We start from the raw sequence: 27,215 nt of genomic DNA on the forward strand, positions 1-27,215 counted from the left end.
CTCACTGTCGGAGCCCAAATTTGAATTATTTGCCTTTATAATACGAATCATGTGTGTTAATGGCTTCATATTTATGCTCTACTCTGAAGATGAAAGATGCATGTATCTGCGAAACGTCGAAAACAACGCCCCCATCCACGCAGGCTGCCTCCATTTTCAGGGCCGGCCCCCAAGATTGTGGCAACATAAATCTCCGAAACGTCGATTACATCGCCTACATCAAAATGACCTGTATCGACTTTCAGGTTCCATCCTCAACATGGAGGCAGCGTGTACCACCGAAACGTCAGGAGCCTCTCCCACAACCACACAATGCAACGACGCATGGAAAGAACATCAACAGTTCACTGTCGTGGAAGCGTAAAATCAGTCATTTATTGCATCTTTGGCTCACAGACAAAAGCTCTTTATGATCATGAAGAAGGGTGGAGCTGCTTATTACGAACCAATGGGATTTGTTTCCCACGTAACACGAGGCGTCATGTAGAGGATACCTGTGACCTTTAGCGCATATGAACCTTCAAGAGATGAAACTCAACCGTCACTGCAACTTGGATATGAATGTAGCAGTTTCGATGCATTCAGAAAGCATTCGTGTGTGTTTGGTTATCTATGTCATATCATGCAACGTCATCAGTAGGTTGCAGTATGGTGTCCTGTAACAGACACGACGGGGCCCTTCTCGTATTAGCCTGTCATATCTCTTTTTGTTTATGCTCCCTTTTCTAATATCGTCTCTCTGAAACATTTCTGACATCACGTCATACCTCGGGTAGGCAACCTTACGGAAGAAAAGTCCCTGTGTGTCCAACGGGTTATCTGGTGTGGTGAGTCTGGTTCTTGTCGTGTGTTGAAAATAGAGTTTAGTAACTCTAATGATGACGTAATTATCTGCGTCATTATAAGACGATGACACATTCTCAAAGATGTTTAGAGCCTAGGATGTTTTTCTTCTATACGTGCCAAAACTAATTAACGAAGGACATGGAGCCGAGTCCTACCTGAGGAGCTGTTGAAGAAATTTCCAACTTCTGAAGAGTTATAACAATGGTGTACTATACGCCGGATTGGTGAGTTTCTAGTTCTCCTATCATCTTGTATCCTGAAACAGAACAATGTTCCGGAAACTGCAACTATTTCCATCCGCAAGGGAAAATATGGGGAGGCATAAACTCATTTGGGTCCGTTAGTCAGGGTTAGCCCTAAATATTTGTCCAGTGTCGGACTTCTTAAACAGGGTTAATCCCAATCACTGGTCCAGTGTTTGGCCTATTAATAGGGTTAATCCCAATCACTTGTCCAATGTTTGGCCTGTTAGACAGGGTTAATCTCAATCACTGGTCCAGTGTTGGGCCTGTTAGACAGGGTTAATCTCAATCACTGGTCCAGTGTTGGGCCTGTTAGACAGGGTTGATCTCAATCACCGGTCCAGTGTTGGGCCTGTTAGACAGGGTTAATCTCAATCAATGGTCCAGTGTTGGGCCTGTTAGACAGGGTTAATCTCAATCACTGGTCCAGTGTTGGGCCTGTTAGACAGGGTTAATCTCAATCACTGGTCCAGTGTTGGGCCTGTTAGACAGGGTTAATCTCAATCACTGGTGCAGCGCTGGGTCTGTCAGAAAGGGATATTCTCAATCTCTGATTTAACTCGTACAGTAACCCAACAGCAGGATTCTATAGAGCAAAGCACTCTGATACAAAAAAAAAAGGGGGGGGGCATATTTTTTCTTAGTTCTGCAAACGTGATGTTTATTTTATGTCTGGGTTTGCAATGTTACGCTCTATGTGCAGAATACCTAGTTTGTACTCACGGCTTTCCCAGATGTCTGTCTACACAGTGATGTGTGTCCAAAGGCATGACCACACAGTCACACGTAACACTTGTCAGTGTAAAACAGACATATGGAAAATATTCCTTACAGGATTAATATTGTAAGTTTTCAAGTCCTCTCAGCAGTGACTAGGAAAAGTTACTACTGCGTAGTCTGGTAGAAGTTCACCGATATTTCGGTGCAAATTACTGCCTCCACCTTCAGGGATGAATAGTACGGCAAGCAACCACAAGAAAGAGGTAAAGCTGCTCAGCTTAATTTAGCCTATGATCCTGAAGACTGAGGCAGTACTCTTCACTGAAACTTTAGGCGAAATTGTACCAGACTATACGGCATATCATCTCACACTATCTGTTTATTGTGTAAGTTTGACCGAACAGATTGTTCATTGTTTGACATAAACACGACAAAGTAGATGCAATGTGCTGGAAGCAGGTCACAGTACCTCACTTTAAGAAAACACAATCTTAGACTCAAACCCAGGATTCCCGGAATACGAAGACAGCTTGGTTACCACTGGAGGGCAACGTTCAATTTAACAATCTTTCATTTAGCTTTCCATTTTCAGTCTTTAGGAATTTAGGGCCCCCTGGCCTGTTCCAATTCAGAATTAACTTATGAAACTTTCAGATAATCGGTAGAACTCCGTGAGTGTGTGTGTGGGGGGGGGGGACCACCGTTAATTCTCTACTAACACAAGACAACCGAACAAGTTTTCTTACCAATAACTCTCTAGACTTGCGTTCGGGAGGAACTGGGTTCGAGTATCGGCCGGAACACCCTCAACCGCAGCTGATGTTCCTTATGAAATGCCTTAGTCCATCGAGATATTCTTCTGGGATAGTACAACGACTGGACCGCGCCTTCCAACTGCATTCTGCTACCATTTGATGTAGCAACGTTTATAGGCTGACAGCGCAGTAAAATAAACACCTTGAAATACAGAGGATAATACATCTCAAAAGCAACTCGGACGCACGTCTGTTTTCCGAAAGAGATTCGAACCCATGATCGCATTCTTAAACCTGTCGAGGACCACACGAGTCACAGAACGTCTATTTATTTATGGGGCACGCGGTAGCGTAGATGGTTGAGACACTATGCTACAAGCCGAAGATCGCGGGTTCAAGTCCCGATGAGGTAACTGGATTTTTTTCAATTGACCTAATCTTTCCAGCGGCACTATGACCGTGGGGTCGACTTAGTCTCTAACAGAAATGAGTACCGGGAATCTTCCTGGTGGGGGGTAAAGGGCGGCCGGCGCGTAAGGCTGACAACCTTACCGCCATCTTTGAGCCGATTGTCTAGAAAATGTGGGAACCTCAACATCTCACAACCCTATGGGCCTTCACGGCCTGTTACAGGGATAGCTTTACTTTTACTTTACTTTAACAGTAGATCATACTGTACAGAGTCAAATGGTGTGGTGATTGGTGAACGATGAATTGAAAGGTGTGTGAAAAGAACCGTGCATGTACAAATTTGAAATGCTAGCCCGGAAATTGTTTAATAGAGTAAGCCAAAAAAATGCTGTCATTATGACCTCGAATGCCGAGACCAGAACCTCGGACCTTCCGAATACGAAGCATGAGTAAAAAATCGCCCGTCAGTGATTTCCATTTTGAGAACGTTGAAGTGACGTCACATCAACAGTCTCACGTTTCGAAACGCATGCCAAATATTTCTTTTCCTTCTTCTTTATGTAGACCGTTAGAGATCGTGAAATATTTCCATAACGCAACAATCGGACGCTTGAACTGAACTTGCAAATATGGCACAGCGCAGTTCACTAATATCTCCTACCTGAACGCCCTTCTCTTTCAGCATTCCTCCCTCCTCCTCGTGAGTTCAAAGGTCGACTTTCAAAAGGTGACCCGGCACGTTCGTAACATCGGCTATGGCTTCCCCAGACAAATGACTATCACCCGCGCTGGAAGAGATCTTCCTCGGCCTATCAATAGAATGTGTTCCTACATATTACCTTAACTTCATTGTCTTCCTCTCATAGTCTCTTCAAAGAAGCAACATTCTTCTTCTTTGTCAATATTGTTTCATATTAACATTTGAAGAAAGCAGTCTTCTGGGATTTGGCACCGTGTATATGTGGTGTTAACCGACGTTTCGGAGGAAACTGTTTCGGAGACTGTCTGCTTTTACCGGTTCTCACGGTCTCTTCGCTTACAGATTTCTTATATTTTTTCTTCTACCCTGAAGATGGAGGCGATACGTTCCTCCGAAACGTCGGTTAACACCACATATACACGGTGCCAAATCCCAGAAGACTGCTTTCTTCATAGTCACCGCCGTGAAAGCCTCAAATCTTACATATTAACATTTATCTGCTATAACAAATAATATGGAACGAGCAGGTTAACATAGCGGCAAACCTCTACATGCATATTCGGGAGTGTTTGGTTCGAATCTCGCCCAGCACACAGTTTATCATAACTGAGGTTTCTGCTTTATTTTCCTCAGTCCCTCCAGCCAAATTCCGTAATAGTATCTAGAGTAGGAGACGGCCATTTCCTTACAAATCCTTTCCAGTTCATTACTCACTGTCATCTTAAAGTTCGACGCTGTACGGCATGAGCTACACAAAGCGTCGTTTAATAACCAATAAATATACAGGATTTGCGGTTATGAAGAGTTCTGTCATCTGAGATATAACGCCGTGTAGTCCGTTGGAACTCAACTGACATTTCTCAGGAAATTAACTCTGGTTTCTTGCTTTGTTCATTCTTCGACCCAAAAGATGGAAGTGACATATTCCTCCGAATTTTCGGTTGACTTTCAACGGACTACATGCCGTTATATCTCATAAGATAAAATTCTTCAACCAACCAACAAACAAACAAACAAACAGATCTGACGTTTCTAAGCTTCTTTCGTAAATGTAAGGGATAGGCCTACACAGGACAAAGAAGATTACTGTCTTCTACGATGTGACGCCGTGTAGTCTTGTAAACAGTTAGGAAGGAGTTGTCTCCATTTTGCAGCGCTCACATTGGTTCGCTTCAAGCCTTTTCCTATCTACACGCGCTGCCGCAGAGAGCGTGAACATGCCTGTTGCTTGTCAACTGCGCTGTCGTTACCTACATTATACAGGGTGTTTCACGACTTTAGGGCATAACTGCAGGAGGTGATTTCCTAGGTCTTTGTGATCAAAAAAGTTCATATAAACATGTGTCCGATTTTGGACGGTTACGGAGTTATGACCGTTTTAAACTCAGAATAGAAGGTAACGATTACTGACAATAAACGGAACAAAATAATAAACCAGCATAATACATGATACATTTAAAGTATGAATGTAAAGTTAACTTCGTGAAATTACCTTTAATTTGAATTTGGTGCTTAAAGCTGATTTTCGAAAATGCCACAGCCGGCCGCAACACAGGCTGCCGCTCGGTTGTGAACCGCGCCGGACATACCAACCCACCCCGCCTTAGGTAGCTCTCAAGTGTCGAGATAACGAGAGCGCTCTGTCTGTAGCTGGCTAAAAATAGCGACCAGCTAGCTGACAGACCCAGTTCACACGAGGGCGTGTATTGGAATGACAAAACGGTCATAACTCCGTAACCGTCCAAAATCGGACACATGTTTATATGAACTTTTTTGATCACAAAGACCTAGGAAATCACCTCCTGCAGTTATGCTCTAAAGTCATGAAACATCCTGTATAGCGCCAAATGGTAAGATAATTGATGAATGGGAAAGGACTTGGAAGGCAGCCGTAGTGGCCATATCGAGGCACTATCCAAGCGTCTGCCTGGAAGGACTGAGGAAAACTTGAAAAACCCTGAGTCAGGATTACCGAAGATTTGGGCCTACTCATTTTCACCCTCAGTGGAACTTCAATCCGTGACCTCAGTATAACCTTGCGTGTCCTCATTTCGACAATCAACACATAATGAGAGCAGACTATTCAGTTTACATTTGCAACTAATTATTGTGTCCGTACATATTTGTCTTTTATGGGCACGTTCTCACTTCCGCTTTCATTGTTTCTGTATTTATTTTTCTTCTTACTCCTTACAGCGACGAACTGACTCAATAATGAGACGAGAAGACATTAGAGCCTGTATATTTTTTTCCTTTTGGCGCTACAGCCCAAATTTGGGCCTACGCCTACCTCCATGAAACACTCCATTTCACTTCGATTTACTAGATCTTAAACATTCGGTAGGACGCCTTAGGCGGGTGATCAGCCCGTCTCAAGGCCTCTACCTGTACACAAACACAGAAAAACGCACACACACGAACTAAACATCCATGCCCTGAGTGGGATCCGAACCCACGATCCCGGTTTCCAAGCGAGCGAAGACAATACATGCCTTACATCGCTCGGCTACCGTGACCGGCCCTATAGCCCATATTAAATTAGTAAAAATATTTAAACATATCCACTAATTAAAGAAATAACTAATTGAGTGTCCTAATTAAAATTATGGTCGTTAAATAAGACGACTTTAGATTAGCTGGCCCGGATGCACGGGCTTCTGCAGCCGTTGATTTGTCTCGTGTAAGGAATGGCATATTAAAGAGAACAGATGGAAGAACAGTTACTCTAACGTAGGACGTAAGGGGGGCGTAGTGGTCCAGGACTGACGTGGCAGTATTCTTTTATTGCGTGCTTTCTTCGCTCTTTCTTTTGTTTCTTCCTTTCTTTCCATTTTGGTTCTTTATTCATTTCTCTATCTCTATTTCCTACGTTTTATTTCATTCCATCTCTTCTTCTTTTGTCCTTCTTTATTTTATCCCATCTTTTATGTCTCGTTCTTTCTTTCCCTCGCCATCGCATGTATGGATGAAAAAGAGTTAGAGAACAGTTTAAGTCAATCCAAGTTTGTGTTCTGATTTGTACTATATGTCGCAGCTGAATCGACGTCATACACACAGACCAACTCCGAGGGCACATCTCTGCGACCAATCAGAATGCAGGATGGTCACGTGAACAACGCCGAGTCACTCAGTTGCACAATTTCAGCACGGATGCCATTGTGAAGCAACCAGCATAACATCTTCACTACAAGAGGCGCAACATGGCCTCTGTGCGTGGAAACGAAACCAAGAACAGAGAGAGGAAGAGGGCAAGGAGAAATGTAGATTGCAATGGAGAAAAAGATAAGCTTCCTGTGCTTAACTAATTAAGTACGACGTCATGAAGGCGTATGGGGGAGTGGATGTGTAGATCCATATTTTCTTGACCTCGGCACTAGGTGGAGGTGAGGGATCAGCTTCACGCCCTTGCCGCTTTATCCCAGGGGAAAGAGCCCCCGGTACCCATTGAATAGGAAGTTAGGTGGGCCCAGTGCCGGGTCTGGACGACGTGGAGGAGAGAAAATTCTTGACCCTACCGAGACTCGAACTGCGACCCCTCGGTCGTCCAACCCGTAGCCAGTCGCTATACCGACTGAGGTATCCCGGCTCCCCAAGGAGAAAAGGAGGAAACAAAAATATATAAAGAAATAACAGACAATGGAAGGAAAAATATATAATGAAAGAAAAATAAAAGCTAAAGCAAGGAAACAGAGACATAAGAAAGGAGCAAGGACGGAAAGAAAGCTTCAGGAGGAAGAGGACAAAGGAGATAAATAAAGGGAAATAAATGAGGGAGGAGGGAGAACAAATATGGAAAGAGGGAACATATAAAGAGAGAAGACAGAAAGACACGAGATATACATATAAAGGAAGTTAGAAGAAGATATAAAAGTAAGAGAGGAAAGGAAAAATTGCGAAGGAAAGAAGACAACGAAGACACAGAAAGAAAGAAGTTGGAAAGGAAAAGACGAGTGGCAGGTGAGGCACACAATGGAACCGACCCGGATCTCGTTAATGTGCAAAAGAGCAACGGATATCTCCAGGTTGGCCGACAAACAGACCCCGAGCCATTGACTCCATCCATATTGTTTGCACTGCCTTGCGCATGCGCCTACACTGCTCTCGGCCGGCCAGGATGAGAACGCGCGGCGTCTTCCCTCTGTCAATAGTGAGACGGATCTGATGACGACAAATTTATGTTCCTGGCACGTCCGCAGCGCAGTGAACTCACAAAGCAGGGATTATTCATTCAAGTGCATGAATATTAAAGTACTCTGCAGATGTTTGCAATAAGTGGGAACGAAACAAGAATTCCTCGGGCAAGCAAGCTGACTTAAGATTTCTTTTCGGCCTGGTTCGAGTCTCGGTAGGGACACAGGATATCCGGACTGAAGTCTTTCATAATTTTCCTGAGACCCTCCATACAATAGTACAATAAATTATACCGCGGCAATTTCCTTCCACATCTCTTGCAGGTTCGTTGTTTATCCTTCAACCAAGCCTTAGTTACCGATAGCGTAGTTAAATAAGACTGAAAGTAAATAAATATGAGATCTATAGGCTTACTGAGTTTTCCTTGCTCTCTTCACTCGCTCCACAGAATTCCGAATAACATCATAAAAGTTACCATAACCGCCTTTACTCACATTCGGATGTCAAGATGAAATCGAGACTGCTGGCGCATCGGTAACACAGGTGGCCTCCGTTCTGTAGGTGCGTGATTCGAATCCTGATATAAATATCCGTGATTTATCTCAGTCACTATGTAGATCACCTTGAAATATATCACGACTCTTTCCTGCAAGATCCCTGTAAGTTTCATGTCTTATTTGAGAAATTTATAGTCGCTAAGCTGGTCAACATGTTGCATACCTTTATTGGAACTAAAGGTTCGTATTCACGAAGGTCCGCCCTGCACGTAGCCAGCTCAGTCCAGTCCCAGACTTCATATACATTTTATTACTTCTCTGAAAGGTGAGGTTGTCCCTGTGCTTAATTAATTAAGCACCGCGCCATAAAGATACATGCGAGAGTTGAGGTATAGCCCCACTATTCTTGCTTTCACATTATCCTTCCATCTATGCCTAGGTCTTCCATATGAACCATTTCCTTGTTATCTTTATTTCTCATTTTTCCCTTCCGCACTCCTGTTTATTAAAGGACGCTGTAAATAACTCAGATTATGTGGTATATAAAGGTGGGACAGTGTGTAAAATAAAATGTTCCTTGTACTTAATTAATTAAGCACAAAAGCATGAAGTTTAATGGACGAGCCGAGGTATAGCTCCACGTATTCTTAAGCTCGGCAATAATTAGGGGTAAGTGATGAGCTTAACGCCTCTGCTGCTTTACCCTTCGGAGAAAGAGTCCCCGTACACATTGGATAGGGGGCTGGGTGGGTCCCAGAGCCGGTCTGGACGACGTGACGTAGAGAAATATATCTTGCCCCTGCCGGGAATCGAACCCTGATTCCTCGGTCGTCCAGCCCGTAGCCAGCCGCCACACTGACTGAGCTGAATCCGTACACGAGTTTAGATAAATCAGTTTAAAGAAGAAATTCTGTGTTCTCCCGCCTAACCCAGCAGCCCGACTCTAATGTTTGTCACATCCGTTGGGCCCCACAGGGGGATGCAGCAAGTTCCGTGCTATACGTCTAGCCTACAGTCCACTTCACTGGAAACAAATATTTTATTCCTCCGTAAGGTGACTGGAAGACTGGAGTTTGGTTCTCAGCAGGGGCGAGAATTCGCTTCTTCGTCATTCCATATGCACAGGCATGACAGGATGGTTCCCCGTGATGTCACTACTACACGTGACAATATTCACTCAAATGAAGTGAGCTTAAGCTTTGGCGAAGTAAATGAAATGGTTTTTAATATTATTTCAAATTCAGTTTGCACTTATATATTTGGTAAAAATTATTTATTTCAAATCATATTACCAATACGATGCTTGATTATCACACCAAAGTCTTCTTCACTGTACCGAAAATGCCCATACAATATAAATAGGAAGTTAACATCTGCACTAGAAGAGCCTGTCCTGGCGTTACTTAGCACATGACATAAAGACATTCATCGCAGTGCGTCTGATGGCTCTTCCAAGCGATTGTCACACACAGAACAATGCAGTCTCCTTATCACTGAGATTGGCCATTTTGTGAATAAGTTGTATGAACACCAGACTCGATTCACATTAAATAAATCGCTTTCTTTTGACATTAAAAAAGCTATTCTGTACCTCAGTGTAGTCTGGTGTGAATTTACTAACGTTTCGGATGAACCTAACGTCTCCATTTTCAGAGTCGAAGCCGACCAAACGTGAAATATCAAACATAAAGCGGTGTTCCTGTTATTTTGCTCATTGACTCTGAAGATGGATGCAACATGTTTCCCTAAACGTCTGTAAATTTCTACCGGACTACGCGGGGTTGCATCTTGTAGGACAATATTCTACTTAGGCCTAGTCGTGAGAACTTAAGATTTCACATTGGAACATGAGATTGCAGAGTTCTGTGATGTGACGCCGTGTAATCTGGTAGGTAGTAGGGAGTATAAAAGTGTCGGAGGAACCGGTTCCTTCCCCCTTCAGAGAAGAAAAGGCAGGAGGAAAATACAGGTATGTGGTTCAGCCGAAACGTCAGTATATATATACCAAACTACACATTTGCACATCCCCAGACGTTTCACCTCTGTGATAGCCTCAAATATCAAAATTATTGAAATGAAGATTAACCCCTTCATGTTGCTTCAAATGCGTGTCTCCTGTCTGCTCCTTGACTGCTCCTTGCCCCAGGTTGCACGCTTTATTCTCCCCGACAGTGCAAAGATAAAAGATATTCAGGAGAGGAGATATCGATTTCAGATCGATATATATCGTTCTCTAATACGAAAATAATAAAAATGCCTTTTTACTAAAAAAATATGAAATTTTGACAGATAATTTTTTAACAATTTCTATAAAACGATAATTACATCATAATTAAAAAATAATCATATTACTGGACATAATGTTACAGTTTCTGAACTGCACACAACAGACCTTCTCAGATGTGACGCCGTGCACTTTGGTAGACATGTAATCAAAATTCTGGAGAAACCTGTTGTCTCCATGTTTCTGTATATAGATTTTTCAGGATAAAGAAATCAGCTGATTGCTTCTAAACATTGATAATTTCTATCAAACTACACGGCGTCACATCCCGTAAGACTGAAATCTTTTTACCGCAGTGAGAAGCTCAGATCTTACAACGTGCTTCTACGCCGTACTGGTTTCAATATATTATTTTTGCTATTTCACGTAATCAGAATTTAAGAACAATTTTTTTTAAATGTTGACCCTCTCCCCCCTCCCCCAAACATGCCTTCCAACCTTCAGTGGTAATACATCCATTTTATGCTTAATTCTCGGGCGAATAATTGACTTTATTTTCTCATAGTTCCCGTCAAGGGGCATGACCACTTGATTCAACAGCCTTCTCATTATTGTCATTTCATTCCTTATGCAGTTGATAAAGTGTCTTTAAATAAAAAAGGAAAAGAAATGTGGGGCAAGATTCCAATAGAACTGTAATGCCAAGATAAGCAATAGGACTGCCCTTACTAAACATGTAAACTAAAGGTAAAGCTATCCCAGTAGCAGGCCGTCGAGGCCCATCGAGTTATGAGACGTCGAGGCTCCCACTTTTTCTACAAAATCGGCTCACAAATAGCGGTGAGGTTGTCAGTCTTAGCTATACCAAATTGCCATTAATAGGATCAAGCGATTATTTCACAGCAGTATAAGTTTCATCCATTTTGTTAAGCTAAACAAAATGGCGTGTGCCTAGAATGCTGTAAAAATATATTTGGCCTATATATAAAAGTAAATTTCATCTGCCGCCGCATAGAACGTAGTTATTCCAGGGTCTGATAGATGGCGTTAAACGTCGGAATAAAGCATGAACTGTCTCTGGCCGCTTGAACACTGAGATCGTGGGTTCTAATTCCACGCAGGGCTTGGATGTGCCTCTGTGTTTATTCTATGTTTGTCAGGTAGCAGCCTTGAGACAGGCTGATCCCCCATCCAAAGAGTCATACCGACTGTCTAAAATTAAAAAAACTGAAGTGAAACAAAGCGTTTCACGGAGGTCTTACGCTCCGAATTGGGAGCAACACGAGAGAGAGAGAGATGGGTGATACATATAGTAACCACTGGACTTCAGAAGGTTAAGAAAATTGTGAAAGCAAGTTTAATAACGTTTAAAGTACACGTAGTTGAGTCTCAAGTGAAACATTTCTCAACTTTCCTTTCAGATAGTATTCACGGCACAATTATGTATCGTACGGTAAGGTGAGTGTCGTAGATAAACTCCCCTGCTGACACACAAAGAAGGAGCGGTTTTAAAATTATTTAAATACAACAATATAAGACTCAAGTTACGCACTGTCTATAAACTATCCATTAAAATATTTTACGGAAGAGAATTTACCAAACTAAACATAGGCCCATGTAGTCTAGCATCAATTTTCATTTCTGAGAAACGGCAAAAGATTAAAAAGAAACTGAAGGCAAAATCGAGATATCTCGTGAACACCACAGAAGGAGTTAAGTCTGAATAAAAGTATTTAATTTTGAACTAAAATCACCTTAACTTTAACAGACATGGGACCTAATTGTTATATAAATTTATCGAATTAAATATAAAGTTGCACGTATACACAATTAGGCTCCAGACCATAAAGACGTGTCCAGAAGTGGCGGTAGTGCTCCACGTTTTCTTAATTTCGCTATCAGATATAGGTAAAAAAGGCAAAGCTATCCCTGTAACAGACCATGGAGGTGCATAGGGTTGTGAGACGTCGAGAGTCCCACATTTTCTAGACAATCGGCTCTCAGATGGCGGTGAAGTTGTGAGCTTTACGCGACGGCCTCTCTTTACCCCAGGAAGATTCCTGGTACTCATTTCTGTTAGAGGCTGAGTCGACCCCAGGGCCATAGTGCGGCTGGAAGGTAAATTTAAAAATTCAATGACCTCATTGGGATTCGAACCCGCTACCTTCCGACTTGTAGCATAGTGGCTCAACCAAATACGCTACCGCGTGCGGTTAACTTGACACAAGTGACCATTTTTCGCCTGGGAAAGAGTCCTTGTTGTGCACCAGACAGGGGTCTGGTTGGGCCCCACCCCGGTGTGAATGCTGTGGAGAAAACATAAGCTCTACCACTATCGGGGAAAGAAAATCGCTTTGTCTTCCATATGTTGATTGAGCTATCGCAGCCCTACATATTTATGGAATTTCATTTTATATTCCATAAATTTTTGTCTCATATAAGTTAAATATGTTTCCCACGCTGCGAATGTGTTAACGATATAAATAAAGTATTTGATACGAGAAACTCCGGATTACTCGAACTGATTCAAAACCAACAAACTTGCTTGTTTCCTGACATGGAATTCTAAATATTGCATTTTAACAACATTAAACAAAAAGTCCAGTGGTTCCAACGCCCCTTTTCTACAAGCGTTCGTGGCTCGTCTTAGCGAACCATTGATCAGTTATGTGGCTGTTTGGAAACAGCTCCACTTAAATCAATGTTTCGCTCAAACGTACCGCTAAACACAGAGTGACACAAACACTCGAGGAATAAAAATCTAACTTAGGTCTCACAGATTGTCGAAAAGAAAACAACCTCACAATTTACAGGTTATTATATTATCTTATTCGTAAAGAACGCCTACTCTTACAGAAATGCTGAATCCATATAAGCATGAGAGATGAAAGAACTTCTGTTGACTATTCATTGTCAGACTCTCTGTTTAAACACTGAATGAGTATGGCTTTCATTCCAGAGAGTGATTTAATGACGGGTTAGTTCGTACATCAGAAACGCGTCCCTCATTTATGCAACGTCAGTAAATTGGGGAAGTGTAAAATTATCACTTAACCCTTGAACTTTCAGTAACAGAAGCGCATGAAGTTTCACTACTTGTATGGTCAGAGAATGTGGAGCCGTGTGCTTATTGTTGGCACAACCTACATCCATCCGACAGATGTGACAGCAAGTACTCAGAGTGGCCGACCACAGGGAAGCAGCTCTTTGGGAGGTCTCTAATGTAGTGTCACTTCTGGGCGCGGAACAATAAACGTGTTCACTACTCAGCAATAATTGAAACTGAAGTCGATGTAAAACAAAGAATAGAGGCTTTGAATTCTTAGAAGTGAAGAAATAATTAGTGTTTCTTAATTTCATGTTTGATTATTTCCTAAATACGGTCAATGCACACTAAACTTTATAAGAACGATGATGACACAGATGATCAGTGTTGCCATAACAAAAGAACGCGATTACTGAATGAAAGATGGCAAATGGAACACGGCCTTAGTAAATGTCGTGCGAACAGTGAAAGGGCGACTTTGTCGTTAACTGAAAGAGCCAATTAACAGATTTTTCTTTCAAAAAGGAAAAATACATTTTCATTTCTAGTTGAATGAACTAAAATCAATGACCTCAAAACAAGAGATATGTTCATAACTGACACTGGGCTAGGATAACCGGAATTTCAACGATTTTAATACGAAAGCTCGCCTCTGAAAACGATTCAGAGCCAGTTCAGTCCAAATGTCATCGTCACAATCTATCTCCCTAAGATCCATACATTTTTATTAAGTCCCCCCAAGTGAACATTTTACAAACAGCTTCCCATAAAAATTCTATATGCTTTATTGTTCTCCACGTTCTATCTACATGTCCAGCTCATCGTGCCCTTCTAGATATCAGTTTCATAGCAAGGTCCCTTGTATGAATGATGGGGAAATGCATGGGAAGAGCGGACTGAGAGTGGAATAGATAAAGCATCACTTTGCGAGAAAGTTCTCACACTTCGTTCTCTCGCATTTCTGATAAGGTTATTATGAAACGTGAGGACCTTAGAAAGGTTAGAAGCAGTCGTTAGAGAGAGAAGTTCTAGAAATTATGGATTTGTGAACTGAAACCAGCCCAACTAGACGCGACAAGGCATGCATTCTCACTAGTTCAATAGGAACTTAATGGTTCGTGGCATATTGCGCCTGGAACAGGAACAATTGAAGAGAGCTTCACATGAATTCGAATCCCACTTGAGGCACGGATGTCTGTCTGCGTTTTATCTGTGTTTGTGTTGTCCTGTGTAGGTAGCGACCTCATGACGGGCTGGTTCCCCGTTTGAGTCCTACCGACTGTCTACAAGATCCATATTTCACAATTAATTATAAATGTAAACAACCCAGAGAGCCTACTCCATCAAATTAGAAGACGTTCATATTTTTACGCATATGCGTGACTATAGCCGGGGTTTGGATTTGGTGAATAGATTTATTGACAACTTTCAGGTCGTAACTACAAACAACCATAACATTATCTCTGATTTCCACGCTTAACAAATCACTACAAACTACGTCTTTTCCAGCCTTGTACTAGACGTTTACTGGTAACGGTTTCTAACAATGGCTACTGCTCTGTAGTGTCTTCACTAGACATTTACTGGTAAAAGAATTGCTAGTCCTCTGCTTCAGTGCTCAAGTCCCTTGCAGAACATCAAGTCTACAAGTAGTTACTATAGGATTCTGACGATGGTGTATAACACACTGATATATTGGGTTTTTGGACTCTTTTACCAGGACGATGGATAAAGTCCAAAAACCCAATATATCAGTGTATCAACTCTACACATTGCTCCAATTCTCTTCTCTATAACTCATCCGCACGGACCGCTTAGACAACATCTCGTTTCCCCCATTGAATGTGTAACCTTTGCCGCGCGGAAGTGTTTACCAAGCCGTTGCCTAGAAACGAGTCCAATATAACCGCCAACTTCACGATACAAGCTACAATATGAAATAGGATTTATTAAAAAAAACAACGTAAAACAACGTAAAAAAATACGTAATTTTGTTTTAGATGAATATAAAATCAGATAATGCAGAAGCAAGGGAAAGGGGGACGATGAACGCTTTCTGCAATATTTTCTTCATGTGACTACAATTAATTTATTCCTATACTTGTAATCCGATTTATCTGTCCGGGACATGAACCCGTGTGCTTTGTACGTAAATACGAATGAACCTCACGTTGAGAGCACTTGGAGATTGCGTCTTACGTTAAACTGTTTAGCTGAGTGTTGGTCCATGTCTCTCCTTCAGAGAGCGTCAATACCGGGCAGCCGAACATGTGCCTGGTTCAGATCTCGGGCACTATACCACCGACTCTCCTGAGTGAGGCTCTTCGTGGTTATCCTCAGTCACTACAGAAAGATTCTGGGATAGTACCTCTATTAAGCCATAACAGCTTCCTTCAGTCCTTCTGTCATCAGACACTACATCGGTGCCAAAAGTGTCGTTAAACAACCGAAACGGCAATTGTAATACTTATATTTTATTTAATGGAAATTGTATTATTTCAAACTAACAAAAATACCGTGTTCACAACATCCAGAAACTGGTCCCTATTGTGGTTCGGGTGAGTTCACCCCACGCCCTCCCGTCTTATTTCTGAAATATCCGCTCCCTTACTCTCCTCCCGTCTGCGACTAAGTTTCGCAAGTGGTCTCCTCTATTCACTCTCTCCCATTAAAATATTATATATAATTTCCACATCTGGTTTGCGTGCTACATGCCCCGTTCATTTCTTCTACCCTGAGCTGACAATCCTAATAATACCTAGCGATGAATACAGTTTTGAAGCTCCTCACTATGAAGGTTATTCCAGTCTCAAGATGTCAACTCTAGTGAGGGGCACGCGGTAGCGTAATTGGTTCAGGTACTACGCTACAAGCCGGAAGGTCGCGGGATCGAATCCCGATGAGCTGGATTTTCTTTTTCAATTTACCTAATCCTTCCAGTCGCACTATGACCCTGGGCCGACTCAGCCTCTAACAGAAATGAGTACCAGGATTGTTCTTGGGAGTAAAGGGCGGCTGGCGCGTAAGGCTGACAACCTTACCGCCATCTGTGAGCCGATTGTCTAGATAATGTGGGAACCTCAACATCTCACAACCCTATGGGCCTCCACGGCCTGTCACATGGATAGCTTTACCTTTTTAACTCTAGTGAGAAAATACTGAAATAAGGTCTGGTGTGTTATTCAGCGCTGTTTATGTCCACAGAGGACCGGAGTTACTTTGCAACTGTCTCCTCTTGAGCAAGAATATTGCTTTTAAATGAAACCGTCGTAACAGGAATTAATTTGGAATGGTGATATATTTATTTCTGAATAAAAATATGGCAGAAATTCCTGGAATTTGTAATCACAACATTCCATGTCATCAAAATATCGTCATGGTCATACAATCATTTGAGAAATAAAACCGTGTCAGCATCTGTGAGAGAGCAAAGCTGCAAAGGGAGTGCCACTTGATCTGGTTTGGTCTGCAAGACAGACAAAATCTGCTTATTCAGTCTAAAGACATTTTACAATCGTACCTACACATCGTTAAAGTATTCATGTAGTTTACTGGCCTGTCACGTTTTGGTTGTAAGGTCAAGAGGGGTAGAAATTGGTTTCCTATTCTCTGAATCTCCACCCCTCTCCTTCAAAGGTTCGTTTTCTCCTTCCTCACCCCTGTCATCATCACATGATTCGACACCACCATCACTGCCACCACCAACTTCACCCTCTTCTTCGGGAGTGTCCTCAGATGAACTTTTTCTTCTTCTGTGTTTTATTGTCTTATTGTGAGGTCCACTTCTTACAGAGAGGTCGATAGGTTGATCCTGGACGGGCCCCAGGGACTGGAGTAACGCTACTGACTTCTCGTATGCTGCAGATCTCGGCTCTTCGGAATGTCCGAATCTCTGCTCGGGCTTCGTGACGTCCGCCGCGTTCTGCACAACCTTCCCATCTCGGATCGGAGACGGCGAATGCGAAGATGAAGGCGTCGATGTTGAAGAAGAAGTGGCAGGGGAAGCGAGACGCTCCGAGACATGATGTTTCGGAGAAGTTGCCATAGATTGCACAAAAGGTAATAAGAAATTTCTGGAGCTAGGAGGTCCGCCGTGGTGAGGATGATGAAACCCTGTACTGTGAAGGAAAGGTGACGTTAGGAAAGGCACGGGGAGAGGCGGAATAGACGTGGCATGGTGGTGAGATGTAACCTGTAAGGGTAGCAGACTGTTTCTGGCGGCCCACAGCGCAGCTGCCGCCTCGCCTGCGTACCCTGGGTGCGGTGTCCCTGCGAGGGTTCTTACAGGCAACAGATGTCCCGATTGTAGTGACCTGGACTTGCTGTCCAAGAAGTTCTTGGGAGTGCCAGTGTTGTTGTTGTCAACATCCACCGCACTTGGCAGATGTAGCTGTTGTTTGGTGTCATGGAAATGCGGTGCCAGTCCTTCCCACAGAGGCAACATTTTGCTGTTCTTGGTGTTCAAGGGTTCACGAAGTGCGGGGTTGTTACCTGCCTGCTGTTGTTGCTGCTGCTGCTCCTGGAGCAGACAGTGGATCTTGAACCAGTTGGAGCGTCTCCCGTACCGAGAACCGCTCTTCGACATGCCGACCATGAGACACTTCCTGAGCCGGCACGCCTTACACGATGTCCTGTTCTTCTTGTTGATGACGCACTCTCCGTTGTTCTTGCACTCCGAGATGGAGCTCGTGTTGTTGTACGTCCTGCCGAAGAAGGACTGAAACAGACAAGACCCGTGATTATACTTCCCACTGTAACTGAACGGTTTCTGTGATTGCATCATGCAAGCGAGACCCAAAGAAATCCGTCCTGTGTCTTGTACTGCAGATCACTGTTCAATAGAAACCCGCCTTACTAAATACGCTCTAGATCTCTGTTCAACAGAAACCCGTTTCACGGCGCATACTGGAGATCACCGTTCATAAAACCCCCCTTACGGTATATCCTGGAGGCCTCTGTTCAAGAGAAACCGGTTCCAGGGCGTGTAATTGAGATCATTGTTTAACAGAAACCCGCCTTGCGGTATATCCTGGAGGCCTCTGTTCAATAGAAACCCATTTCTGGAGTATAATGGAGATTACTGTTCATAAAACCCCCTTTACGGTATATACTAGAGGCCTCTGTTCAAGAGAAACCCGTTTCATGGAGTATAATGGAGATCACTGTTCATAAAATCCCCTTTACGGTATATCCCAGAGGCCTCTGTTCAATAGAAACACATTTCACGGAGTATGATTGAGATTACCGTTCAACAGAAACCCGTCTTCCGGTATATGCTGGAGATCTCTATTCAATAAATCCCTCCCTAGGGCATGAGCTCTAGATCAACGTTCAACAGAAACTAGACCATGGCGCTTACATGAAAAAACTGTTCAACGCAACCTGCCGCTTTTTCTGGAAATCATAAAATAATTCGGCACAAATCCGTCTGAAGGAGTTTACCGAAAAACATATTTCGATAAACTCATACGTGAGGATTTGGGGGTAAACCTTTTTAGTGGAACCAATACCGAATGTTGCATAAGTTTCAGTAATTTAACTCAGCTCCTGCAGAATATACGAGTATGTTCAACATATCTACTACACACTCCTGCTTGTCCAGCAGAGGGGAGTAATATTTTGCTGTGTGATCTCACTGCATGCATGACAATCCTCTGTACAGACTGTTATAACCTATGACTGTGGGGCTTATGGGCCACTCTGTAGATCATGGCTCAATAAGAACAACCAGAAGGAAATTCGATAATTCATGGTTCGATAGAAAACCATAAGATAAGTATGGCAGAACATTGTCATCGGTAGAAACCAAACTAAGGGGTGCAGCGGGAGATCACCTTTCAACGAATATTCGTACAGAGGCACGTGACGACACTCAGTGTCGCCACTGCTAGTCAACGGCAAAGAAATGCAGCATTAAGTAAAAACATCAGCAGAGACATAAGAAAAATAGATCGAACGTCCAAATTTGTGCAGGAAGTTAATGGACAGCGCCTTTTTGGAATTCCATTGCGCCAGTAAGGGTCTAAGCCAGAAGAGAGTCACTTAATTTCACTTAGGGAACGAGAGAATGCCGGATCGCAAAACTTTCACTTTATTAGTACCAGTATTCCTATTTATTTGCGTTTACTGTGGCTACAGATTTTCCTCCTACAGAAAATAAACAATAAATACAAATTCTTCAACCCTCTGAAATTTCGAGTTCGTATTATAATATTTTAAATATTTTGTGTTTGCCTCACAGAAAGCACACTGCGCCCGCTACACTGACCAACCGGTTTAGGGAAATAATCGCTTTTATTTTGAGAACCATGTGAAACCAACGAATACATTGCGAAAACATAATTAGGATTACTTAATGCTAAGAAGTCGTACACAATTTCCAGGATGCTTGAAATTATTTAATTCCTCGCAAGAAGCACAATCTCATAGGCAGTTGAATATAAAATTAAGAAAAAATGAACAGTTCTCTCTTCTGGGTATAACGCATTGTAAGCCATTGAAAGTCAACGGAACTCTGATTGCTACTTGCATCACGCTGTTGGTTTCTTGTTTGGTTTTTTCTCGGATCCTGAATATGTTCTTCCAAAACGTCTATTCACTTTCGACGTCCAACGAGGCGTTATATCACAGAAGATATAATTCCTCATAACCACCGGTGTCAGAACCTCAAATCCTACAAGAAACAAAATGTTGTGATTTACGTCTCTGAGAGAACTTGTCCCGATGCGATTTCTCTGTATCTGACGGCACCAAAACATAAGAAAATCGGCATCAACTTTGTTTTATTATAATCTGAAACATAATTTAAAGGAAATTCGCCCTTAAAAGTGTTAAAAAGCTATTTTTTGTGGGTCGTTTCGCGATATTGTCAGAAGCTAAACTATACAGTATACGAGTATAACCTCGAAAGGTAGGAAGAGTCATCAATAAGGAAATGACAAGGATTTAGAAGGAACTGATTGTTGCATAATCGGAATTCTATTCCAGAATTTGTCTACAGGTACTGGGGAAAACCACCAAAAACTATCAGTCAGGATATCCGGTGCCCCTGCCGAAATTTAGGCCGAACAGACCGACCGCTGCGGAAACCTGTCCCGATAAACATTGTTATCTCCGTTGTACACGCAAGGCCACGACCTTGCACCAGAATGTCGGACCTTAATCTCAAAGGCTACCTGTTTCGATACGAACAGCCGCTTCCTTTGTGAGTGCGGACGAAGGTGGAAGACTCAGACGCTCTTCAGGCCAAGTCGGGCTGCGCTACCTTCATACCTCACTCTAGTTCCCGGTGTCTTGATCGCGAGTTCGAACCCCACGCAGAGCACGAATACGCCGCCTCCTCAGATCCAAGAAACCCGAGGCTTTCCCTCCCTTATACGCGGTTTCCAGAACGGCTCTGGGGCCCACCCAGCCTCATATCCAACGAATATTTGGAACTCATTCCCTGGCAGCAAAGTAGACGCAGCGTGAAGCTGACCACCTTCATATAGTAGAATTATACCTCTACTCCTCCATATTTCTTCATAGCATTAAGGTGTTCTTCTTTTGCCGTGTCTGTCCCTCTGTTTCCGAAACTGCAGAAACGTCTTTTTGCTTCTTACATGGATTACAAACCCTTATTCACCTCTTTCACGTAAAAGTGTTTCTTGAATTGGTCACAGGTTGGCGCCACTATCTGGTTACATAATGGTGACATCATCACAGTAAACGTATTCTATTCCAGGCAGGTGTGTGCTGCCCTATGTGACATGCGCTGTGAGCCTTCGCGCTTATGTAACGTAACGCTTCCTCGCCAGCGGTCTGCGCTGATCTGCCGCGGGGTTTTCTCGTGCTTCGAAGCCTGAAATTCTTCTAAATCATATTTAACAACAAGTTCTAAGAAGAACTAATAGCCTACTTATAGAAGGGATACACAGAGAGACGGACAGACAGAGAGCAAGGTGATTTCATAAAAATCCTTTTATATCTTCAGAACAAGGTAACAGTAGTTGTGAATAAATTGCAGCACTTCAACTTCTAGCACCTGGAATGACAACTGGACTTTTCGAATTCGAATGTACTTAGTACCATAACCACTGGAAGCGTGGATGTGGTGTCCACAGGATTGTGAATATAAAAATTACGGTCTTCTGGGATGTGACACCATGTAGTCTGGTAGAGTGATGCCAGCGAGTTGGACAAACGAGCTGTCTCTAAATTCACTACAAAAGAAATGCTCTAATCCGAAGATGTAGGCAGCATATTCATGCGAAAGGTTGGTGCCTAACTTCCGAGACATTCAAGAAGACAATAGCTGACATCCGTAAACTTATCGCTGTAACAGGCCGTGGAGGGGACTGGGGTCGACTCACCCTCTAACAGAAATGAATACCAGGATTCTTCCTGGCCGTCACGTAAGGCTGACAATGTTACCGCCACCTGTGAGTCGATTGTCTAGAGAAAATGTGGGAGCCTCGACGTCTCACAAACCTATGGGCCTCCATGGCTTGTTACAGGGACAACTTTACCAATCCGTGAAATATACTTTAGTCAAAAGCTTTGATCCAAGAACTGGACGTGTCTGGAATCATTTCTAACGTACACTGTACTTCTGTACCCCGTCAGTGTGGCTCATTGGTTTTGTGACGTGTGCCAGTGCGTAGACTGTACAGAGTCAAGAGACTGGACGACTGATGAACTTGGAAAGTATTTGGAATTAAGTGGTCTTGATTTAATCGAAATATTATCCCCAGAATTTGCCTGAAGAAACTGAGGAAAACTTCGAAATACCTCAGTCAGAATATCCAGTGTCAATCTCGTCGAGGTTCAAACCGAACACCTCTCGAATACAAGCCTAAACCATTAGCGCTACGCTAAACTCTTCGGTTTCCACTTCAGGTAATTTTGCACTGAGGAACAAGAAAACCGATACGTAATACACAGGATTTAGAAGGAAGCGTTCGTGACCTAATCAACATAATGTCCGGGGACTGAGAGAAATTACAAAAACAGTCTGGGTAGTCGGTGTCCCGACAGAGACTCGAACACAGCACCTACCGGTTATGAGCATGGAGCGTTACCGCTACATCAATCCGATCGGCACGTAAATTTGGTTATACGCATTTTCTAATATAAACGTACATCGTGGGTACAGAGACTTGTCACGCATGCGCGGTGATTCTAAATTGTTGTTGGGGTTTGTGTGGTCTTTCATTTTCAAATAGGAAAAAATAAAATAAAAATTCTTATGGAATATGAAAGTGTAACTCAAAACGTTTTTTATTATTGATCGAATCAATACTACATAAAGCTAAACAACTTGGGCATGCGCAGTTTTTTTTGTTGCGTCCGGTTTGAAAATTATGCGTTACGGAAACCCCCGACAATAATTTAGAATCATGCTGTATTCTCCGAAATGCCGGAGCAAATAATTCACAAACAAATGTTACAAACTCTACTCGGCTAAGCCTCCGATATGACCCATAAAAGTTTTGTTTGCAAGTTGCATTAGTTGCGACAGCTCGCGCTTCTTGGAACTTTCTGAACTGTTCCTATCTAATAAATATTTACGTATTAATGTTAGAGTAGCGAGTGTGAAATTTTCGTTGCTAATTATATTATCCTCTTCAGGCCCAAGGAGCTCTTTAAAGGAAATAGTGATTTTTACGGTTTTCTTGGTTACAGGGCCGTATATTTCGGAGACAGACCGACGTTTCAGAGAGACAAATCGCTTAAATTTCTAGGGCCGAAAATTAAGACACGTAAGAAAGACGCAGAATCAGGTGACATGCTCAGTTTGGCTAACTCCTGTACCAGGAATATGGAGCGATATGTGCCTGCGAAACGTCGGGATCTAAGAAATGCACGGTGTTATATCCCAGGAGCATAGCCATGAAAGCCTCTTACCAAGTAACGATACGGTTCACTCATCTCCACCTTCGTCTTCTTCTGCCTAATTCGTCGTCCTCTTTCCTATCTCTGGTTTTGTCTTTCCTCATTCTTCTACTCCTGCTTTTCTACTGTCTCCCCTCCACAGCACCCAGACCGCTTCTGAGGCCCATCCTGCCTCCTATCCAATGCTGCCGGAGGTACTGGGGTTAAAGCGGCCAGGACGTGGGGCTTACCACTCACCTCCAACTAATTCCGGTCAAGAATACGTGGATGTATGACTCCACTCAACGCATGTCTTCATGGCGTTGTGTTTAATTAAGCACAGGAAAATTTACCTGTTTTTATATTCTTTCTCTTCTCTTCTCATTTTCCTTTTTCCCTCTTTCTTTTTCAGATCCCGCTTCTTTTTATATTTTCCTTCGTCGTTCTACATTAACTCTTTTATCTTCTCTATTTCCTTCTCCTTTCTCTACTCTATACTTCGTCGTGATAATCTTCTTTCTCCTTCTTCATTACATTTTATTTTTTCTAATTTCCTTTACCCCCTTCACATTATCAATTTTCCCTTTGTTCCTGTCCTGACTCACAGAACTGTGTGATCTGGAAGAGTTAGAACATTGTTACAACTTGTCGTTCAGGGCTCATCCCTTCATTTCGTTTAAACCGTCTCATTAATTCACGATAATTCTCATCATATCGTCACAAACCGCATCAGTTTTTATCTGCATATAATTTCATAATTTTCGTAAAAATTATCTGGGTAATTCCATAAATTCATTCAAATATCCCGACATATTAATGCATGTCATTTGCTGTCTTCCTACATGCGTAAAAGCTTTCTGTGAGTGTCAAGTTTATCTACGTCACTATACAGTTCCAGGTTGCCATAGCAACGAATTATTGAACCTAAACATGTAGCATGAATGTAAGTTACGTAGTAACGAGCAACATTTCTCTGCAGGGTATCCTTATCCATTCCATGAATGCTAATAGTACTGTGGTGTACATATATTTGCTCCATGCAAGAACTGTTGAACCACAGAAACAGCCGTTGCTAGGTAATACACTCACGCAACAATAGAACAACAGGGTTATGCCATCCGTTTCTAGGCAACGGCTCGGTAAACATATACAGCCACGCAACAATACTCGAGCAGTGTTTTCTTCCAGCCCGTAGCTATACCGACTGAGCTTTCTCCAATCCTAAAGGACATTAATATATTAATTTTATTTATAAACTTAATGCAACTATATAATACCTAAATCTAATCTTAGTTTGTAGTGGTAAAAATTCCTATATGGAGACATAGGTATAGGACACATGGAAAACATTTCTCCGTAGTGCTCGAGAATATTCTGGCTATGGTCAAGCCCAGCCGAAACACGTAAGAAAGCAAAGCTATCCCTGTAAGAGGCCGTGAGGAGCCCATAGGCTTGTGAGACGTCGAGGCTCCCATATTTTCTCTAGACAATAGACTCACAGATGACGGTAATATTGTTAGGCATACACGCTGGCAGCCCTTTACCCCCAAGAATATTCCCGGTACTCATTTCTGTTAGAGGCTGAGTCGACCCCATGGTTATAGTGAGGCTGGAAGGATTCGATAAACTGAAAAAAAATCATCTCATCGTAACTCGAACCCGCGACTGTCAGGCTTGTAGCATAATGCCTCAAGGCCTATTCACGTAAAGGTGTACTTATTTTTATATTAAAGTTGGTTACACTTGATGGAGTTGTTATTTACTTAAGTAAATGCCTGCACATTTTCATATTTCATGTTACCATACCCCCCCCCCCAAATTATCTAGACTACACGCATACAGTGTGGGTACGCGGTAGAGTAGTTGGTTGAGACACTACGAGTATGCTACAAGCCAGAAAGCCGCGGGTTCGATTCCCAATGAGGTTACAGGATTTTTCAATTGACCTAATCCTTCCAGCCGCACTATGGCCGTGTGGTCGACTCAGCCTCTAACAGAAATGAGTACCAGGAATCTTCCTGGGGGGTAAAGGGCGGCTGGCGGGTAAGGCTGACCTCACAGCCATCTGTGAGCCGACTATCTAGAAGATGTGGGAGCCTGTACGTCTCACAACCCTATGGGCCCACATGGTCTGTTATAGGAATAGATATTTTATATGCGTACACTTATAAATTTCGTGAATTAGCGGTCTATATTAAAAGAACAGCATAATTAACAGCAAATGTTCACAGATATCAATTATTTCGGTATTCTCCATAAATCACATCAATTATATATGAATTTCCTGACATCTTGTCAGAACCTAGACATAGTTAAGTCCAGTAAATTATTTAAATATTTCATAAACTCCATCATTTATCTGCATATTTTCATAAATACCGTTAGTCCTCCCACTGTAACAAACGGCAAAAATGCGGGTTCAAACAGCAATAATTCTTTCTGGAGATAATTTGCTTGAATCCCCGATGGGAACACATTTTTTTCAACTGAGATCCTTGGTGCCCTTTCTCAGTCCCTGACGGTAAATTACAGATAATGGCTCGAGAACTTGCCGCAAGAGTGTCGTCTGTTATCCATTTACATTTCATCTTGTTAGATCCATTTGAGACGCTACACAACCTCGGCATCTGCTGCAACATAAACGACAAAATAATCACGAGAATAGTAAGAGACGGAGTCAAACTCCTACACAGTGACATGTCATGCAAGTAAAGTAAAGCTGCCACTGTAACAGGCCGTGGAGACCCATAGGGTTGTGAGACGTCGAGGTTCCCACATTTTCTAGACAATTGGCTCATAGATGGCGGTGAGATAAGGTAAAGTTAGCCTTGTAACAGGCCGTAGTGTCCGATAGGGTCGTGAGACATCGGGGCTCACACATTTTCTAGACAATCGGCTCATAGATTGCGGTGAGATAAGGTAAAGCTATCCCTGTAACAGGCCGTGGAGGCCCATAGGGTTGTGGGACGTCGAGGTTCCCACATATTCTAGACAATTGGCTCATAGATGACGGTGAGATAAGGTAAAGTTATCCCTGTAACAGGCCGTGGTGTCCGATAGGGTCGTGGGACATCGAGGCTCACACATTTTCTAGACAATCGGCTCACAGATGGCGGTGAGATAAGGTAAAAGTATCCCTGTAACATGCCGTGGGTATACATATGGTTCCGAGATGTCGAGGCTCACACATTTTCTAGACAATCGACTCACAGATGGCGGCGAGGTTGTGAGCCTCACGCTCCAGCGGCCCTTTATCCCCAGGAAGATTCCTGGTACTCATTTCTGTTAGAGGCTGAGTCGACGCCAGGGCCCATAGTGCGGCTGGAAGGATTATGTCAATTGAAAAATTCAATGACCGCATAGGAAATCGAACCACCGACCTTCCGGCTTGTAACATGGTATATCATGCAAGTGCTCTCAGGTATTTCTGTGACTCTCGAAAGAGTTCTGTCTTTTCGAGGCTCCAACTCACCTTGCACCCCTCACACGTGAAGGCCCCGAAGTGGAACCCAGCTGCTGGTTCCCCGCACACCCGACACAACTGGTTCATCTGCAAAGAAGCACCAACACCGCTTGTCACACAGACTGAGGACACTTGGGGCATGTCACCAAGGCGACATACAAAGCTATTACTATCTCACAAATCAGGTAACAGCAATAAATAATAATACTACCCCAGAGAAATATTAATACACTGAAATTTATCTTCCTGCAATTACTAAATTTGAGACACAGCCTTTAAAATCTGTCCAGACGAATTATTGAGGACCAAGTCTCATAAAGGGCCGCGC

The 27,215-nt window shown here is 42.8% G+C and overlaps 1 protein-coding gene across 4 annotated transcripts in view; it reads right to left on the minus strand.

Moving 5' to 3' along the window:
- Positions 1 to 16,667: 16,667 nt before the first annotated feature.
- The window catches only part of LOC111872407 (zygotic gap protein knirps), a 39,903-nt gene continuing 29,355 nt past the window's right edge, over positions 16,668 to 27,215 (minus strand). For all 4 annotated transcript variants that reach the window (XM_023866272.2, XM_023866269.2, XM_023866273.2 and 1 more), the window contains exons 2-3: positions 26,897 to 26,974; positions 16,668 to 18,289 (exon numbers count right to left, since the gene is read on the minus strand). In XM_023866272.2, coding sequence (XP_023722040.1) covers positions 17,132 to 18,289; positions 26,897 to 26,974 — 1,236 coding nt within the window. In that variant the 3' untranslated portion in view covers positions 16,668 to 17,131. The remainder of the gene's footprint in view (positions 18,290 to 26,896; positions 26,975 to 27,215) is intronic.

The sequence above is a fragment of the Cryptotermes secundus genome, unplaced genomic scaffold (genome assembly GCF_002891405.2).
Source record: "Cryptotermes secundus unplaced genomic scaffold, Csec_1.0 scaffold247, whole genome shotgun sequence".
In the NCBI taxonomy this organism is placed as follows: domain Eukaryota; kingdom Metazoa; phylum Arthropoda; class Insecta; order Blattodea; family Kalotermitidae; genus Cryptotermes; species Cryptotermes secundus.